At 51.2% G+C, this 15246-nt stretch overlaps 1 protein-coding gene across 2 annotated transcripts in view; it reads left to right on the forward strand.

Annotated features, from left to right (window-relative positions):
- The first annotated feature begins 6848 nt into the window (after positions 1-6848).
- Positions 6849-15246, forward strand: part of TRIM62 (tripartite motif containing 62) — a 30889-nt gene continuing 22491 nt past the window's right edge. Inside the window, exons 1-2 of one of the 2 annotated variants that reach the window (XM_029949357.1) lie at positions 6849-6918; positions 7459-7893. In XM_029949357.1, the coding sequence (XP_029805217.1) occupies positions 7486-7893 (408 nt within the window). In that variant the 5' untranslated portion in view covers positions 6849-6918; positions 7459-7485. Of the gene's footprint in view, positions 6919-7229; positions 7894-15246 lie in introns of both variants that reach the window. The other variant, XM_029949356.1, reaches the window with a different exon arrangement.

Consider the following 15246-nt stretch of genomic DNA (forward strand, 5'->3'; position numbering starts at 1 on the left):
AAGGCCATGGTGGCAAGGAAGGAAGCCATGCGTGGCCCAACAGCACGGGCTCGATCTCACCAAAACTGATCTAGGTGTTCCTGCTACTAAATGTCCAGCCTGTTAGAGCAAAGATTGATGCTGAGCCCTTGATATGCTCCCACCCTTTGAGGAGAGCACCCAGCCACATGGAGTCAGGTGAATTACAATGAGTCCAATCATCACAGAGGGGCCAACGTTCTATGACTTCATGGGATTTGTACAGGTTTGAATTCTTAGTCCACAGCATCTTGGCTAGCATTACTCTCTGAGGCTCCCAGAGGGTCTAATTTATCATCACGACATTCCCCCCATGACCATGGAGGAAGTGATCACATGACCATAGTATCCACTGCTCCTACTATATACCATATCAACCAGAAACAACCATAGGAAGATGCTGGAATAATCACTTGAAGGTATAACTAAGGCATCAGCTTAAAGACGGGGTTGATGTGCTGCCTGAAGATGTATTTCTATGCCTTGAACCAATAGCCATTATATATATGCTATTTCCATGGTCCGTAGATTATACAGGTCTGGGAACAAAGGAGGTGACCCTTTCACCTTTGTTCTCACTGTCCTGCTTGATGAATTTATGTTTTCCATCTCAAACCCTTTAGGCTCTGTTAGACTAGAGATCTTAGTTCTCAGGGAGCAGGGGAAGAGCGCTTCTACCAGAGGACACACTAACGGTTTTACTAAAACTAAAATCTGCAGTTACCCTCTGTGCTAGCTGGCTGAACAGTGCAGCATTATGCTGTGACTTCCCCTTCCCTGGATCAAGTGTAAGTGTTGTTTACACTTCCCAAATAAACTCTTTTCACTCCACTCCTTATCTCAAGGTCAGCTCCTAGAATAACCTGTCCTAAGACGCATGTGGTTCAAGGACCAGCTTTGAGAAGCAGTGATTTAGGGAGTGAACTCATTTGAATTAAAAAAAAAAAAACCTCTCTCCTTTCCCCCTCTCTCACCCTGCGACCTCCTCCTCCCTTGTGTGTGTCACACACCACACACACACAAAACGTGTAAAGAGGTGAAAAGGGATATAAGGATATAAATAAGTATTGACAATAGCTCTGTCTGGGTGGTGTAATCATGAATATTTCAACTTTCCTTTTAAATTTTTTCTGTTTTGTTCGTCTGCAGTAGCAACTGTGTATTAGCAGCTCTCTTTAATTGGCAACTAGGAGATTATTACTGACTTCAGTGAGTGGCAGGGAGCGGAGCCAGGCTGTCATGACTGATGAAGGCAGGGGAGGGCATGGGGGAGGGAGGAGAAGGGATGCTTTCCAAAGGCCGGGAAGGGACACCTGGGTGGCTTAACTGGTTAAGCCTCAGACTTCGGCTCAGGTCATGATCTTGTGGTTCTTGGGTCAGAGCCCTGAGTTGGAGTCTTTGCTGACAGCTCAGAGCCTGGAGTCTGCTTCTGATTCTGTGTCTCTCTCGCTCTCTGCCCCGCCTCCACTTGCACTGTGTGTGTGTGTGTGTGTGTGTGTGTGTGTGTATGTGTGTGTCTCTCAAAAATAAATAAACATTAAAAAAAATTTTTTTAAAGGGGCTCCTGGGTGGCTCAGTCGGTTAAGCATCTGACTTCGGCTCAGGTCATGATCTCATGGTTTGTGGGTTTGAGCCCCACATCAGGCTCTGTGTTGACAGCTCGGAGCCTACAGCCTGCTTCAGATTCTGTGTCTCCCTCTCTCTGCCCCCCCCAACCCCCCGCTGCTTGCACTCTGCTTCTCTTTCTCAAAAGTAAATAAATATTTAAAAATTAAAAAAAATTTTTTAAGGCTGGGAAATGAGGCGGGAGCTATAGAAGTGTGGGGACTGTGGACGGCGCTGTTTGGAGAGTAACTTGAGCGTGCACGCTGGCTGAGGGAAAGGAGCCAAAGCCAGAGAGCGCAGACACAAAGCCAGTGGAGAGGGGGATAATTGAAGGAGTCGGTCCCGGAGGAGGTCTGAGGGGATTAGACCTGGACCCAGGTGGAGGAATTCATTCTGAACAGAAGGCACACTTCACCCTCAGGCAAGAGGGAAGGAAGTGAGGATGAATAAAGTTATAAATGCATCGACTTCATCCATTTGTTTATATTACACTCTGCCTCATTTCACAAAGGACTTGAGGTATTTCTATAGCTAAGTTGACAGGCTGAAGGAGACTGGAAGTTGAGAAATCCCTGGAGAGGGGCTTTATTGTCTTCTTGGAGTGGAAGGCAAGGTCCCCCACAGAGAAGGGAGCAGGGGTGTGTGTCTGCGGGGCTTGAGGAGACAGGCAAAGGTTTGGAATGGGGAGGGACAGAGACCACTGGATGGAGCCGAGGGCCCAGATCTGGCCCAGTTCCAGGCTGCACACTGTGAAATCTTCTCCAGCAGCTCCGGGTGGAGAAGCCTGTGCCTCCTACTTGGTCTGGCTCTAGGCGAGTCACTCCCCCTCTGAACTACGCTGTCCTTCTCTGCAAAGGGGGCAAAAAACAGCACATCTGGAGGGCAGTTGTGAGGATTAAATGAAACCATGGCATGAAACGCCCAGCACAGCACCTGGCACACAAGAGAGACTCAGTTAATGTTCATTCTCTTACTCTTCCTTCTCTGAGTAAACCTGAGCCCGTGGTAGCTGTATAAAAAGGGACATGGCTATTGGTACCTCGTCCTGATGCATCTGGTTAAACACAACATTTAAAAAAATGTTTTCATGTTTATTTATTTTTTTAATATTTTTATTTTATTTTTGAGAGAGTGTGCAAGCAGAGGAAGGGCAGAGAGAGAGGGAGACACAGAATCCAAAGCAGGCTCCAGGCTCTGAGCTGTCAGCACAGAACCTGATTCGGGGATCGAACTCACCGACCGAGAGATCATGATGTGAGCCAAAGTCGGACACTTAACCAGCTGAGCCACCCAGGCACCCCTAAACACAACAATTTTAAATACAGTCCACTTGTTATTCACGGTAACAATGTTCTATAAAGTTGCCACAAAGATTGAAAGAGAATACTGACTAAATCACTGCACCTTGAGGAAACACAGCATTAGGTTCCTGTGAACCTCCAGCCATGTTTTCATCAACCAATCAATACATAAACCTTGCTTTATGTATGCTTCTGTTTAAAGACACCGTATCTAATATATATTGTTGATTCAGTAATATGGAACTCATGGCGAACAGCACCTTAACTTACGCCGGAAGGAAGCTCATCTACCACACCTATGTGTTTTCTCCCTAAGGCTCAACACAACCTCCCTGGGCTTAGGAACTGGCCAGAGCCTCCCTGCTACCCTCAGGGGCCAGTTTAAATGGCAAAGTCACCAACAAAATGCACAATAATGATGAAAACATGTCACTGAAGATACCATGACAAAGATACTTGTTTACAGTAGGAGGGCTGAGTGAGACAGGAAGGCAGAGAGCAGGGACGCCTGGTGGCTCAGTCGGTTAAGCGTATGGCTTCGGTTCAGATCATGATCTCATGGTTCGTGGGTTTGAGCCCCACCTTGGGCTCTGTGCTGACAGCTCAGAGCCTGGAGCCTGCTTCAGATTCTGTGTCTCTCTCTGACCCTCCCCTGCTTGTGCTGTCTCTCTGTCTCTCAAAAATAAATTAGAAGCATAAAGAAGAAGAAGAAGAAGAAGAAGAAGAAGAAGAAGAAGAAGAAGGCGGCAGAGAGCATCACCTGGTCACCTCGTCGGACCTCAGAGGGCAACAGGCACATCAGGCAACTCTATTAAGTTTCACTACTCCGCACATGCGTAGATCCTTAAATGACTGCAGCAGTCCCTCAAGTATTGATTTGGGGTTACAAATAAATTTACAAGAAGATGAATTTGCAAATAAGGAATTCATGAATAATGAATTTGACATTTGACTGTGCATTTATTTCTTTCTGATTACAAAATTAAATAGTAAACAGAGCTAAGCATACTGAGTAAAAAGCTTAAGTCCCCTCCATGATCCTAGCCCATAGAGAAACACCATTGGAATTGCTGCAGAGTTTTACAGATTTCTGCTAGGCAGATAATGCCTGTGTGCATGTGTGTGACTGCATGTCTGTGTCTGAGTGTCTGTGTGTTCGTGATCTCCACTCAATAAGATCTCCAGGATAGTTTTCAAAAAAATTTTTTCCTGAAGTTATTTTTTAGAGTATGGATGGAAGCATACACTGCGGTCAGGACCTTCTAGTCTCAGTTCCGACCCCTCTACTGCATCCAGTTGGGGAAACAACTGTCCAGAAAGTTATGGCTTGCCAACCTTAACAATAACCAGCAATTTGAGTGAATATGGTGTTCTGCATCTTAACCAAGATGGCGTAAGGGGAGCAGAAGAACCGCCAGAAGGGTAAAAAGATGGAGCAGGAAAGCATTGTGAAGGCCAAGAGATTGACTGACAGCCAGAGAGAACTATATTCCATACGCTTGGGAAGGGGTCAGAGCTACAGAGGAAGAGGAACTTAGCTACTTGAAGAGATTCAGACAACAGCTAACATAGTATCAGAACTTCTGAAAACAGCTATGGGACAGCATGGGCTAGGCCAAGCTGCTATAAGACATGACCCAAAATACAATGGCTTATCCAAAGTGGATATTTATTTGTCTTTCTCTAGTCCACATTGGTGAGTGGTTCTACTCCGTGTGGTCACTCAGAACCCAGGTTCCTTCTTTATCTTTGCTCTGTCAGCCCCTTTGAAACATTTTGGAAGCTGGGTCCCTGGCTCATCTGTGTTCCACCTCGAGGAAAGAGGAAATGGAGCATGGTAGAGCAAAAGCCCAGCGCCTTAAGCACTGTTTCTATTTATGTTCTATTAGAAAGGACATCGTCATAAAGCCACACTCAGCAGCGATAGCAACTAGAAAGTGGGGTCTCCAGCAGACCAGCTATTTGCCCAGCTACTATATTGCTATAGAAGAGGGGGATGGATTACATGTGGAATAAATGAAGCCCATCCACCTGTCATCAAGCCTTTTTTTGTTTTGTTTTGCTTCAAATGCTTCAATAATTTAGACCCTCCCCTCCTCAAAAAAAATATTGGGGGTGCACGTCAGTGTATTATTTGGGATTCTTTTGTTTGCCAAGTGACAGCACACCACTATTAAACTCACTTAAGCAATAAGATGGGCCATGTCGTATATCCAAAAGTCTAGGCTCTATGTCAGAGCACCAGCCCTTCTTCCCTAGGACTCTCCTCACTTCAGTCATGTGTCGGCTGCTTCCTCAGAGTGGGAGCAAGTGAGCGGCTGCAACTCCAAGCATCACCACCAAACACATCCACTGTCAGCAGAAGGGGCAGAGTTTGTTTTATTTTTTTTGAAAGGGATAAGACCCTCAGCAGAAGTCATCTGCCCATCATAGGCTTGCCCTCTGGTTTTTCAGGCCAGATGTACATGTCCGAGCTGAAAATGCCACTGGCAAGAGGAATGCAACCACCATAATGGAACCGGACCAAAAGGGACTTAACTCCTAGACTGGGCTGGGGTCATCCTTCCCTTGGTCAATTGGGGAAGAGACGCACATGAACATAATCAGACTCTGACTGCAAGGAAAAGTTGTCAAATAAGTTACCAAGTTGTTTCTGGTAATGACGGAGACATGGGACCAGGTAGGCGGTGGTGTGATGGAAGGTACGTAAACAGCAGAGAAGTAAACTTCAAACTCTTTCTTAAATTGTACCTCCACAAAGTTTAACTCCAGTAAAGACATTTCTGGAGAAGGCAGAAACTGGGGCGCCATGCCCAATGCCTCTCTCTCACCCCTATATCCAATCCATTACTAAATTCCATAGTGTCTATCCTTTCAGTACCCTAGCCTTCTCTCCTTCCCCAATGTCATGGCCCCAGTTCAGGTCTCCTGCAGGCACTATGGAAACAGTGACCTAACTGGGGCCAGTCTTTCTTCCTGCAATCAGCAACTTTGCTGCATTATTCAGCTACCCACCTTTACCATGTACCAAGCACTGCGCATGTGCAGACAGATCAGAAAGCATCCCTGCCTTTACCTTGCTGCTGGAGTCTCCCTGACTTCTACATCAGACCAAGTCATGCCCCTGCTTGAAAACTCAATGCCTTCAGGAAACCCTTTACAATGACCCTCAACACCCTCCACTCGTTGCCTTCCCCTCCCCAACCTCGACAATGCAGAAATACTTGCGTTTGCCTCAAAGTGCCTCTCTTCACGCCTCTGTGCTTTTGCACAGGCTGTCTCCTCTTTCTAGAAATCCCTTATCCCCTCTCCATCTGGCATGCAAGATAAGGTCTCCTATTACTCTCTCCTCTCCAGATCCACCCTCTCCCCCACTCACCACACACACACACACACACACACACACACACACACACACACACACACACAATATAGCACTCCTGAAATGTTTGCTGAACGGAGGCAGGTCCCCCAAGCACTCCTTAAAAAAGTGAAGAGGAAACCTTGAACTTGCTCTAAGCAAGCAGGGCATTTCTCTCGAGTTTATCTTTACGTTTTATGCAAAAGTTGTATTCTATACAGATTACACGGCATGTCCTTGTTTGTTTTAATAAAACGTATTATTTTTCCCAAATCTTCAGGTCGATGATCCAGAAAGATGCTCCTTGTTTACTCGTTATCCTCTTAAATTAGCTGTCCTCACTCGCCGCAGGGACCCTAAGCGAGACGTGCCTCTTGTTCCGTGCGCAGATCCTGAAGGAACAGCTGGGTTGTGGTCCCCGGGGAGTAGAGGAACAGTGGAGGCGGGGAGGGGGTCCGCTGGCTGGAGGCCTGGCCCCGCCTCTCCTCTACCCCGCCCGCCGCAGGGGCGGAGTCGCCAGGGCCCGGCCCGCGGGGGCGGGGAGGGAGTCACTGCCGCCTGCAGCTCGCGCTCGGCTGGTTCCGGGTTGAGAGGCTGCGCTCGGACCGGAGCAGTGGCCGCTGAGCCGGCAGGGTAAGGGGCAGCGCCGGGCGGGGGTCTTGGGGCCGGGATCGGGCAGCTGAGCGTGCTCCCACCCCTCCTCTCCTCTGCCACGCACAGCCGCGGCGCAGCTCCGTCTGGCTTCCCCCTTCCCCAGAATTCCCCATCCCCAGCTTCTCCCCCTCCCCCCACTGCACCCATCCCGGGATTTCAGCCCCCCTAAGGCCTCCGCCCCCCTCCTGGATCCTCTTCTCCCAGCGCCCATCCCTTCAGACTGCCCTTTCCTCTAGAACCTCCTTGCCAGGAGCCCCTTCCCTCATTCACCTACGCCCCTCTACCTCCAGCACCCATCGCTCCGAGTCACCCACTACCTCAAGACCACCTTCCTGGACTCGCATCCCGGCTAGTCTCTACCCTGCACCTCTTCTTCACGTGCCCTCCTCCCTCCCGGACAACCCCCCTTCCTTCTTCTGTAGCTGTTACTCCTGCCTCTCCCCACCTGCTCCCCGCACCCATCCCTCGGTGCTGCCCCCGACAGCGCCGCGCTCGCACAGCAGCCCCCCTGCATCTCAGGGCCCCCTCGTCGCCGCCCCCAGCGCCATGGCGTGCAGCCTCAAGGACGAGCTACTCTGCTCCATCTGTCTGAGCATCTACCAGGACCCGGTGAGCCTGGGCTGCGAGCACTACTTCTGCCGCCGCTGCATCACCGAGCACTGGGTGAGGCAGGAGGCGCAGGGCGCCCGCGACTGCCCAGAGTGCCGGCGCACGTTCGCCGAGCCCGCGCTAGCGCCCAGCCTCAAGCTGGCCAACATCGTGGAGCGCTACAGCGCCTTCCCGCTGGACGCCATCCTCAACGCGCGCCGCGCCGCGCGACCCTGCCAGGCGCACGACAAGGTCAAGCTCTTCTGCCTCACGGACCGCGCGCTGCTCTGCTTCTTCTGCGACGAACCCGCGCTGCACGAGCAGCACCAGGTCACCGGCATCGATGATGCCTTCGAGGAGTTGCAGGTGAGCAGCCCCACCGGCCTCGGGCGGGGGGCGTGGCCAGGGCCGGGCCGGGGGCGGGGTCAGGGCTGGACCGGGGGCTGGGCCAAGTCAGAATTGTCACGGGGCGGGGCCGTCGGCAGGGTCAGGGCCCTATCAGAATTAGGACGGGACGGGGAACGGGGCGGGGCCGCGGCGAGGGAGGTGGACTGTTGGAGGCGGGGCCTGAAGCCCTCTGCACCCGACGGGGTCTGAGACAGACCCTAAAGTGGGGTGGGTCCGTGGCTGGGGAGAGGTCACCCACGGGGTGGCACGGCTGGGACAAATGAGATCAGAGCTGGCCCAGGTACGGGCTCAGGGTAAGGTTAGGGACGGGGAAGAATCAGAGCAGGGCAAGAGCAGGGCCACTGTTAGGGGCCATGGGGCCTGGGCCTGGAAGCAGGGACCACAGATGAAGTCTTCAGGACAGAGTTGGAACAAAGACACGGATGGGAATGGGCCATACATAGAGCGGGGCCGCCATGTGGGAATGGGTCAGGACTATTTGGAATAGCTGAAGAGCAAGCTTGATGGACATGACTCCATCAGGTGTGCATCAGGACCTAGGTGGCAGTGCCAGGACTAAATTGTGCTGGGCAGGTCAGGGTTAAATCTGAGAAAGAGCCTAAGTTATGGTCATCCAAACTGCTGAGAGGGTGAGTTTGGGTGCCAAGGGCGAGGCCAAGGTGTGTGAGGAGTTAAAGATGGGTTCAAGTCCAGATACTGTAAGAACTATTTTGGGTTTAAACCAGAGGCCAGGTTGTCAGTGGGAACAGGACTTAAGACTCAAAATTTGGAGAATAAGGCCCTGGGGTGAAGTGATTCAAGAAAAGGGAGGGGGATGGACCTCTAGGAGCCTCCAAGAGCTGTTGATGACTTCCTTGACTCTGTCACCCACATCAAGACCTTTGACGACGAAATGACACAGTATATGCAGGGTAACCTGAGTACATTCAGCCTGAGACTATAACGGATCTCCCTTAAGCCTTCCCACCATCACAGACCAACTCCTATTCAACTCTCAAAGCCCTGCTCAAATGTCCTCTCTGTGTAAGCCTTCCCAAGCTCCTCCAGCCAAAAAAGAAAAAAAATTGCATTAGAGCTACATTTCTCCAAATATTTTCGGTTAATCAGAATGATGTTTTAAAAAGTAGTGTTCCAGAGATCAGCTATATTGGGAAAGTAGAGTATATTCTCTATACCTTTCTTGGAGGATTCTTCATGTACATTTTGCATATTAAGGATTTTGGAGAAATCTTATAGCAAAGATACCCATTTTACTGTACTTAATAACTTGGCACAAAAGCTTATTTCAGCCTGGAAGCCTGGAATCTTCTCCTTAACCTAAACTATTTCAATCCTGCAGTCCTGTGTCTTTGGCCTTGACCAGTTTAGCACACGGTTCCCAAAGAGCAGGGAAAGGCTCTTATTCATCATATCTATGGCCCCAAAGCCTGGCACATCAGTACACATTGGTAAAGTTTGAATAATAAATGACAAATTCTGTCCCAAGCTGGCCCAGACTGTGGAGCCTTTAGAATCAGAAGAGTTTTCACTCAAACATTTTTTGAATATGCAGTGGGCTAACTTGGCAGGGAGTGAGCTCCCTGACCCTTGAGATGCTTTAGCAGGTACTAAATAACTTATTTCCCCTATGTTGTGGGAAGAGCCCCCACTCCCCCACCTCGCTTGTACATGACTCTCTGTAAGTCAGCCTGCACTTAGTAGATACCTATGGATGACCCTTGGCCCAGGAGAAATGGTCCCATGTTTACCATCCATCCCCACCGCATCCCTCATCCCCAAACCATTACTGAATCCCTCTCAATCTGGCTCTTTGAGGATGGGGAGCAAGAATTGGGAGCTCTGGGAGCTTGCACAGGCTGGCATCGGCCCTCCACCTCCAGAACCTTTGTGCCAGGCCCTGGTAGCCCCATTTCTCCATATGTGAAGTCCCATGAGCAGGGAGGAGAAAACCTTTGAGATGCCAGGGTACAGGTTGTGAGGGTTTGAAGGGACTTTGTCTGAACTACCTGTCCAACCAGGGCTTGGGCCCCTCTCCTGGGAACTCACTCACTCAGTTGGCAGGGCCTCGGAGATCTTATGGTGCAGCCCTCACTTGACAGATGGAGAAATGGAGGAGTAGGAGGGAGGGGACTTTGGCCAAGGCCTGAGGCTGTGCCCAGGCTCAGTGGGAGTCTCCTCACATCCCACCTAGCGGCTGGCTGCAGCTTTTACACTTATTATAAGTCCTGGAGGTACAGAGCAGAAAGGTTAAGAACGCTGGCTTTGTACATGGGCAGCTTCACTCCTGGTGCTAACATTTTCTGGCAGTGTAACCTCAGAAAAGTTACTTACCATCCTTCACTGACAGCAGTGGGGATGGACTAAATTAGATGACATTTGCAAGAACTTAGTACTGCAATCAGCACAAAGTAAGCACTCAATAAATGACAGCGCTAGCATGTTATTATGTCTTTCTCCGCACTATTGACATTTGGGGCCAGGTAAGTCTGTGTGCAAGGCGATCTTGTGCTAGATGCCAGTAGCACCCCAACATTCCTCTACCCCCCATTCCTCTACCCTTACACCAAGCTGTGACCACCAAAAATGTCTCCCTGGGGTCAAAATCATCTGTGGTTGAGAACCCTGACCTAGAGAAGCCCTAAGAAGCTTCCCAGGCTCAGCTCAGACATCACCTCCTCCATGAAGCTTTCCCTGACCTGCCAAACAGAATCACTTTGAACTTGATTCCAATACTGGGGTCAGATCCTGGCATCATCATTGATGAGCTGTTTGTCCTTGGTCAGGTCACTTCATTTTTCTAAGCCTCCGCCCCCTCACCTGTAGCATGGGGATAATATGGCCTTCCTGGGAAGGATGTGTTAAGGGTGAGGGATCAGCAGTGCCTGATCCTGGGCCTGGCACAGAGTCGTATATAACAATTTAGATATCTTTATTGTTTCTGATCATAAAATTAACATAAGAAATAGAGCTATATAATGTAAAAGTTAAAGCCCCCCCAGAATCTCACCCTATAGAAAAACACGGTTAGAATTGCTTTGTAATTCTTCAGAATTTTTATTGTGTGAATAGCACGCGAGTGTGTATGTACACGTGTGCGTGTGTACATGCCTTCCCCCCATTTTTTTCTTTTCACTGCTGAGCACTGGACCACAGAGCAATAGGGAGGGAGGGCGCCCCATCTCTGAAGGGTTTGGGGCTTCTCTGCCAATACTTGTTGGGCCCTAGCCCACTGCCTGGGACCATACTGGGCGCTTTTCTTGTATTACTGCATTTAATCTTCAAAACACCCCATCAAGTGGGTGCTGTAACTTGCTTCTTCCACAGATAAAGAAACAGACTCAGAGGAATTCAGTGCCCCATTCAGTCACCCAGCTGGGAAGTGTCAGGGGCAGGATTAGAAGCCAGTCTGACTGGGCCACTCATAGCCTCCAAGTGGCCTCTGAGGGCCACGTAGCTGTCTCCCCCTGACACTGTCTGTCTTTGTATTTCAAGTAGTCAGCACAGGGTCAGGCTAAGGACACGGTGCCAGCTGATGCACCGAGGGCAGGTGGCTGGATGTCCTCTTGGTCAGACACGCATCCGGCTCCCTGGCCCGAGACCTCAGGTTCCCTGCCTCCAGAGAAGGGATTGCATTCAGCCCCAGCCACCCCCTCCGGGCCTCATGTGACCGTTGGAGCCTTTCCCAAGGCCTCTGTCATGCCGAAGGAGACAGTGCTGGACCAGCCTTGGACAGGAGCCCCAATGAGATGGGTGTGGTGACCCAGAGATACCGAGGCAGCCACATGGGGAAAAAGAGCAGGGTCAGGGGACTGGATTCAAATCCTGGCTCTAGCCTCTTCCGGCGGAGTGGAAGGTACTGCCTTCGCTCATCCTTGCCCAACATGGGAAATAGGAGTAAGGCCAAGATTGTCCACTTGACATGTAAAGAGGGAGAGAGAGTTGCTGCCTACCTGAACAGGTAACAGATGCCAAGTCACTTTATTTGTGCTGTGGACAGGGAGGCAGCTAGGTTGTTTGTGCCCTGGGGAAGCAGCCTCTGCTATTCCTTTTCCCAGGAGAAGACAGGATTTGTGTACCAACAGCAGCCTCCATGGGGGCGAGGCTGGCAGTGAGTCAAACCCAGGGCTTGCCACTGGCATCTCTGCTTCCCTCCTCGCAGGTGTCTGTGGGCCGCCAGGCATTCCCTGGTCATCCAGGACACCTTGGCTAAGCACAGGCCACAGTGTAGAAACTTGAATTGGGGTGGGAGGGGGGAGGAAGCGGAACATTTTATTTTACTGAAAGCAAAGGATCTGGCAGGGAGCAACAACAACGGAAATAGGAACAATCCTAAAAAACACTAGCCAAGGTTAGGCCACTTGCTGTGTGCCAGGTGCTATTACAGACATTAAATCCCTTTTCCTTTCCCTATTCCTTGGGTGGGACCGGGAGTAACACCGTTTCACAGATAAAACGGAGGCTGAGAGGTTCAGTAACTTGCCCAAGATGGAGTGGGTGTGGAGGATGCAAGTGGGAGCCACAGACTCAGGGCTGTCTGGGTCTCAACTCACCCTCCTCACCAACATCCTAATGGCCTCAGGGAGCACCCGAAAGGGGAGGAGCCCCATCCGCTCCCTCCTTACAGACGGGGAGACTAACCTGCTCCCCACATTCAGTCTAGTATTTACACAGCATCATTTCCCTTCTGGACCCTCAGCTCTGTGTGGCCACTTGGGATGGGTGTGGACCATTTGGAGGCGGGTTCCATCTTGCATTCAGGGATTCATTCCATCATTGCTTCAGTCAACCCTCCTGCTGGGGCACTAGGGGCCCATGCATGGGCCCAGGAGAAAACCAACCCTGCCCTGGTTCTGGGAGACAGGCCTATAAGCTTCGAGGTCAAGTCCCCGACTCCTCTGGCTGTCACTGAGAGTTGTCCAGGCCCCTGTGGAGCTGACAGCTGAGCTGAGTCCTAGATCAGAGAGAGAAGACATTAGAGACACAAGGAATAAACACACTCACTGCCACCATCGTCCGGGTGCAGAGTGCCAGGGGCACTCTCTCTCATTTAATCCTCAGAGCAACCGTGTGAGGTGTGTCTTGTTGCCCTGTCTTACAAATGAGGAAACTGAGGCTCAGAAACTCTGTCTACTGCCTCGTAACCAGTGTCTATGGCTGGAACTGGAACGCGGACTCAGGTCATCAGACCAGGGACAGGCACAGAGGTGAGCAGGTGGTTAGCTGTGGCTGGAGGGAAGGGTGCATGAGGCCAGGCAAGAAGGGGAAAGTGAAGGTTGCTCGACTCAGAAAGAAGTGGGCCACCATCCCCCACTCCAGGGAGTGTCCATTTGTTCCTGAAGATGCTGGGGCGCCAGGAACAGGTTTGAGCTGGCCACAGGGGCCCTGGTCGGGACTGCATTATGGGCAGCATGCAGATGGAGGACTGGGAGAGCCTGGGGACAGGGGGCACAGCCAGGAGGCCTTGCGAGAGACCGCGGTTGGTTGGTTGGACCGGGAGGACTGGGGCTTAAAGAGAGAGAGGACATGCAACAGTTGAGCGCTGTCCGGAGAGCAAGAGCATCAGGGGTTCCAGGCACAGGACAGGGATGGTGGCAGGAAAAAGGAGAGGCAAGGTCAGGTTGCAGTGTTAAGATTTCTGGCGTCCTTGGGTCATAGCAGGAGAGACAGCAATACCGGAGCTGAGAGAAGGGGAGATGGCCTAGGCACCTGCGTCTGCTGACACTGCACTGGCCCTTTCACGGGTGTGATCTTAGTTAGTCCCCATGAGTGGCTCTGATCCCATTTTACAGATTAGGCTCTGAGAGGGGAAGAGGTGATCTGCCCAAGGTCACACAGCTGGGATTCAAACCCAGGTTTTTCTGTCTCCACTGGGCTGCATGGCTAGGTGAGAGGGTGACAAGGGTCCCTGAACCTTCAGGAGAAGGCTTCCTGCAACAGCTGGGAGAAGGATGACCCTGTGGGAGGGGAGGTCTGGCCTTGGGAGAATATGAGCCCTGGCTCTCTGTCCTCCCCACAACTGCTGCCCTGGTCCTGGCCTCTCCAAACCTACAGGAGCCCAGAGCCTCTCAGCTGACATCTGCATAATTGTCTACTCAGGTCTGCACCAGTCCTGACTCTGCTCCCTCTCCAGGGGAAGGGGTCCAGAGATGTGGCTCTGCCCTCTGACGTTTGTCCCTCCTGACTTCCCCCTGCTCTGATGGGGCCCCCAGAGGCTGACTCCCCCACGCTGACCTTCAAGGGCTTCTCCTCCTCCTCCTCTGGCCCCAGCTAGCCCCAGCTAGCTGGCCTTTCCAGCTCGTGACTCCACCCACCTCTCCATACCTGGCTCCCATCATCCCCACCTGCCCTCTACTTCCTGCACACACCAGGTGTGTCCCTGCCTGACTAGTCTCACCACCTGGGGTGCTCTGGCCCCACCCAGGAGTCCTGAGGGAACCCTGCCCATCCATCCATCTTCCCTGGGCTTTCCATCAGAAATAAACTCTCTCCTGGACGCTGGTTCTGACTCCCTATTTCACATGTAATTGGGATGATTATGATGATAATGACAACAATGAAGGAGTGACTGACTACATCTTGTGCGTCATGATAGGTTAGAAATTAAGTGTCCTCATCCTCCCAACCACGGAGCTGACACTGGTATTAAGCTGCACTTTGCAGATTTGGAAATGGGGCCGTGTGACCTTAGAGAAGCTGTCTGACCTCTCTGAGCCTCTATTTCCCCCTCTGCAAGACAGAGGTGATAAAGGCATGAACCTCTTGAGGTTGTTGTGAGAATTAGGTGACATGCGCCCTGTGAGCCCAAGCCTCGCCACTGCCCTTGTCCAGAGCCAGCCCTACCACTTAAGAGTTTATCAACAGCTTCCTGTTTTCTGTCTCACTTCTACTGGCAGTAAATTTTCTGGTTGGTTCTCCTCTGTCAAGCTGTGTGGCCATGGGCCAGTCAGTCCTTGTTCTTGGACCTCAGTTTCCTAAGAAAGAATCCAGAGGGTCTGGCCAGATCGTTCCTGGTGTTCTGCATCTGTGCTGAGACAGTAGCCACTGGTGGACGTGTGGCTAACTGCACCCTTGAAAATGTGCGACCCTATTTCCCGGTGCCACTGAGGAACTGAGTTTCAAGTTTCTTTAATTCACATCATTTTTATTTTAATAGCTACATGTGGCTACTGGCTGCTGTATTGGACAGTGCAGGACTAGACTGAGAGATAAGGGTGGAGAAGTTGGGACCAATGGTGAAGGCCTTGAGAGCCAGGCTCAGGCTTTGTGTCCATCTTTCCCATACAACATGGAAATGCTGCAGTGGGGCGTGGG

Source organism: Suricata suricatta, chromosome 8 (assembly GCF_006229205.1).
Source record: "Suricata suricatta isolate VVHF042 chromosome 8, meerkat_22Aug2017_6uvM2_HiC, whole genome shotgun sequence".
NCBI classification, from domain to species: domain Eukaryota; kingdom Metazoa; phylum Chordata; class Mammalia; order Carnivora; family Herpestidae; genus Suricata; species Suricata suricatta.